Genomic DNA, 3,978 nt, shown 5'->3' with positions numbered 1-3,978 from the left:
GGGGGGGCGGGGAAGCTAAGTTGCCATCACTAACCTAACTCTCAATTCCCCCTAAGCCAGAAGATTTAACTACTAGTGTGGCAAGTTGGCCAAGTAAAGTGATATGTTGATCACATGAACGGCAAAAGTCTACGCCTAACATTGTGTCTTTTACTGCTTTTACTGTAATTACTCAGATTATCCGTAATTACATGCAACATGCCTTTCCTTCTCACTTCTGAGCTTGGGAAACATGAACCAGTCATTCCCTTCACCCTGTCAGTTATACAATGCTCTATGACAGTAGACAGACACTGCTCGTGACCTCTCCAGAGATAATCAGTACACCGCCACGAACATTTGACTGAAGGTTAAATGTATTTTGAACAGAAGGCAGCATTTCACCCTCCAATACACCATATAACTTCACAATGCTTTGAACTTTTCTCTATCACTTAAGACTGCTAGATGTTCAATGAATGCTACGTTTTGCAATTTTTCTTTTAATAAAAAGCAATTTTCCATGCTATTAATACCACATTGATAACTCTGTCTAATACAAAATTCTCTCCTCCTTGCAGTTTAGCTAATCAGTAATTGGTTAAGCTAACCAGTACCAAAAGTTTAGAGATTTGCATCAGTTATCGTCCGTTTTATGCACACACTTGTAGAACTGCAACCGATATAGAAACTTTGTACTAGTACCCTACAGAACTATTGCTAAAAATTGATTAAAAGTTTATGACAGTAGGAACAAAGTACTCACCCCATCATAGAGAGAAATGGAACTCATATGGTTCTTTGAAATTGAAATGCTGCCATGGTGGGGATCAGAAAAGAGAATGCCATCTGAAAAGAAGTACAATTTGCCTAGAATTTAAAAGAAAAAAACCCCTGTATTAGGTATATATCAATATTTCAGCATCATGTGACAAATGTCTCTTCTTTCCGAGGAAGAAATCTATGTCCTTACAGAATTTTGTTATATTTAACATGCAGTAGATTTGAGTAAAGATTTAGGATAGTATCCAGACAGTATTCAGAGCACAACTGTACAATCTTTACGGGATCTCACTATCAAGGGCAGGTATCATGACTATGACTACATTTGACTTAATCTTATCCCCTTGAGCCCACTTATCGTAAATATTCTGTGGTGTTTTTTTGTTTTTAAAGCCAAAAAAAATTTCCATCAAGTTGAATTGCCAACTTCCAAAAATGTAAAACTGATAAAACAGGAACTGAAGAAAAACTTACATCCAAAACAACTGAAATATTAAACATTGTAACAAGTTGGTCAGATTTGCAGCAAAATGCCAATATACTAACATATACCATGCAGACAGTATTAAAAAAAAACAACAAACAAACCACAACAGTTTTTCTTTCACTTCCTGACCAAGACAAAGTTTAACACAGAAAAGCCCTTTACCTGCAGACTTGTGTTTTCTTTTGCCTATAGAGACAACTGTTACTGGGCTAGCAATTTCCCTGGAAGCTAACAACCTAGTGACAGCCAAGAGACAGGGCATTCATTCTCTCTCCGTATTTCTTGCCATCTTACAGACACTTCGGTTCTTAACAAACCTGCATAACCAGGGAAAGCAGCTAGAAAATGAGAAACAGCAAGGCTAGATGGTATAATGGAGAAAAGCAAAATTCCACCAAAGCGCTAGAACCTGACATCAGCAAAAAAGCTAATTTCCAACGGTCATAAGCAAGCCATGAACAAATAGCTAAGCAGGGGCTGCCAGCTGGACCTCTGCTACCAGTGCTGGACCATGCATTAAAAGCAGGATCACATCCCATACAGGCAAGCATGCGAGTCAGCAAAAGGGAAAACTTATTCCCCCCCCACCCCTTTAAAGACAAGACAAAAAGAAAAAAAGGGCATTATTCAGAGCTACGTTTCAAAAAAAGCAAAGCCAAGCAGCAAAGTAACTAAAACATACACCTAAACATGACTGCACATCCTAGCTTAATCTATCAAACAATGCTCGGAAGAAGCACTAAAGAAACTAAGACATTTTCCTCTTGAAATGACAATAAGAACAAGATCTTCAAAATTGTTCAGTATTAAGGCCTTGTTTTAATAAAAAAGAGCTTGACATGAAATCAAATCACAATACCTAGATATGCCATTTCAACAGTTACGTAAAAAACATACAGGCTCTACTAACTATGCGCATAACTGTTTTAGACTGAAGCTTCTAATTAACATCAAAATCGCACGAGAGAGCGAGCTACTATTAAATTGGGAAACACTACAACTGCAAATTCAGGGTTCAAATTCAGAGCAAGTAGAATGGAGACAAAGCTATACATAACTACACAGATGTGGAGGTTTAACAGTTTACATATACAAGATGTTCATTGCTGATGCTTCCAGCATTCTCAAAATCCAAGCCGCAGCACAGGCACGTGCCTTCTATTCAGCAAAATGCAAAAACAACACTTGAAGTACATTTCTGTCAAATCTCACAGAATATAGAGATGTTAATTCTTTTTTAACAGAAAGGCGAGCCAAAAAGAGTATTAATTAATCCAAACTAAACCAGCTTCTTTTAACATGGAAATCAGTGAATTATATCAAGAAGAACTTGATATACTACTTGTATATTTTCCACAAGTGATTAATCACAAAAGAGAGTTTAATTGGCAAGACTGATTGACTCAGTTAAGTTCATCCTACAAAAATCTCTAACGCAGCAGATGTATTAGCATACAAAGGAAAAGGTTTAACAGCCTGAATTTTGATACATTTGAGTCATGTCTACCTTATTACATTAAGACAGAAGTGACAGAAGTGACAGAGAGAAGATAAGTGCCTGTCTGACAGCACCTTTTGCACCTAATCTTGCTGGACTACATAGCTGCAACCTCAGTAGAGCCCAAATTAGAGCACAGCAAACTGTCTTGCAGCATACATGAAAGGGAACGAGATCAAGTTCATTTTCACTTGACACCTAAGAAAATATCTCACTCGTTGAAGTGTTACATAATAGTCCTTATACCACCTACTTATAACTCTCCATCCCAAGAGTTATCAAAACATTTAACTTCACAGATCTCCCCAAAAAAGGGAAAAAGTAAATTGCTCCACTGGGACACACACAGCCAGTTTTCAGAAAGCTAAAAAAACCAACCCCAAACCACCCAAGAAAATTCACCTTTCTCCAGTTACTTGCTAAGTGAACATGTGCCCGCAGAACTGTATTGCAAAATAGCCAATTACTTTATTTTGCATTAATCTTCACTCTTTAAAATCTGTTCAATTAGAGCAAAAGTAAATTCCACTATGTGAAGGTTGCTGTTTAATTGCCTTATACGTGATTATTTATCCTCAACACTACATTGCATAACTTGAAAAACAACAATAAAGATTTTCCTCTAAAGATCATCAGCTTATAATAAGCACTTAGATGTCAGATATTAGTTATCTTCTGTCGCACATCAGTACTGTGACAACAGTACCTTCTCTGTATAGTGGAATATAAAATTATTATGCCTTAAGAACTATCTATCGGTGCAAGGAACATTAACGCAAGCCTAGGGAGTGAGGGGAAACCCCTCCCAATGGTCCTCCCAAACTGTCTTTAGTCGTATTACTGGGATATTCATGTTACTTAAGTTCTTGAAGGAAAAGCCATCAAAAGAGGAACAACGATCTAAACCTGTTGACAGTAATCTCGTGTCAGAAAGCAGTCATTTGATTGAATCTGAAAAGGACTAAGATTGAGCATCTTTCTGTAATACGGTGAGCATCTGTGCCAACAAGCACCGAAGTTCCCGAGTGAAAGTGACAATGGAAAAATACTGGAACAGTATGTCAGCTCCATGAGACTGTTTCGGTAAGAGCAAAGAACACAAGGCTGTAAATAAATTTAAAGGCAAATCATTCCAATCCCCTCCTACATCACAGGCAGCATATCACATTGCCCAAAAGGTACATATTTGCCTTCACTGCTTGAGCTGGGAGCCCACGGCATCTTGTCACTA

At 37.7% G+C, this 3,978-nt stretch overlaps 1 protein-coding gene across 1 annotated transcript in view; it reads right to left on the bottom strand.

The window, feature by feature from the left end:
• Positions 1-3,978, bottom strand: part of LOC104157980 (chromosome unknown open reading frame, human C20orf194) — a 46,039-nt gene that overhangs the window by 2,974 nt on the left and 39,087 nt on the right. Inside the window, exon 22 of the mRNA XM_009695532.1 lies at positions 746-849. Coding sequence (XP_009693834.1) covers positions 746-849 — 104 coding nt within the window. The remainder of the gene's footprint in view (positions 1-745; positions 850-3,978) is intronic.

This window comes from Cariama cristata, unplaced genomic scaffold, assembly GCF_000690535.1.
Source record: "Cariama cristata isolate BGI_N322 unplaced genomic scaffold, ASM69053v1 scaffold6702, whole genome shotgun sequence".
Taxonomy (NCBI): Eukaryota; Metazoa; Chordata; class Aves; order Cariamiformes; family Cariamidae; genus Cariama; species Cariama cristata.
The sequence above is the reverse complement of the archived record's forward strand: the minus strand, read 5'-3'. Positions and strand labels throughout refer to the sequence as shown.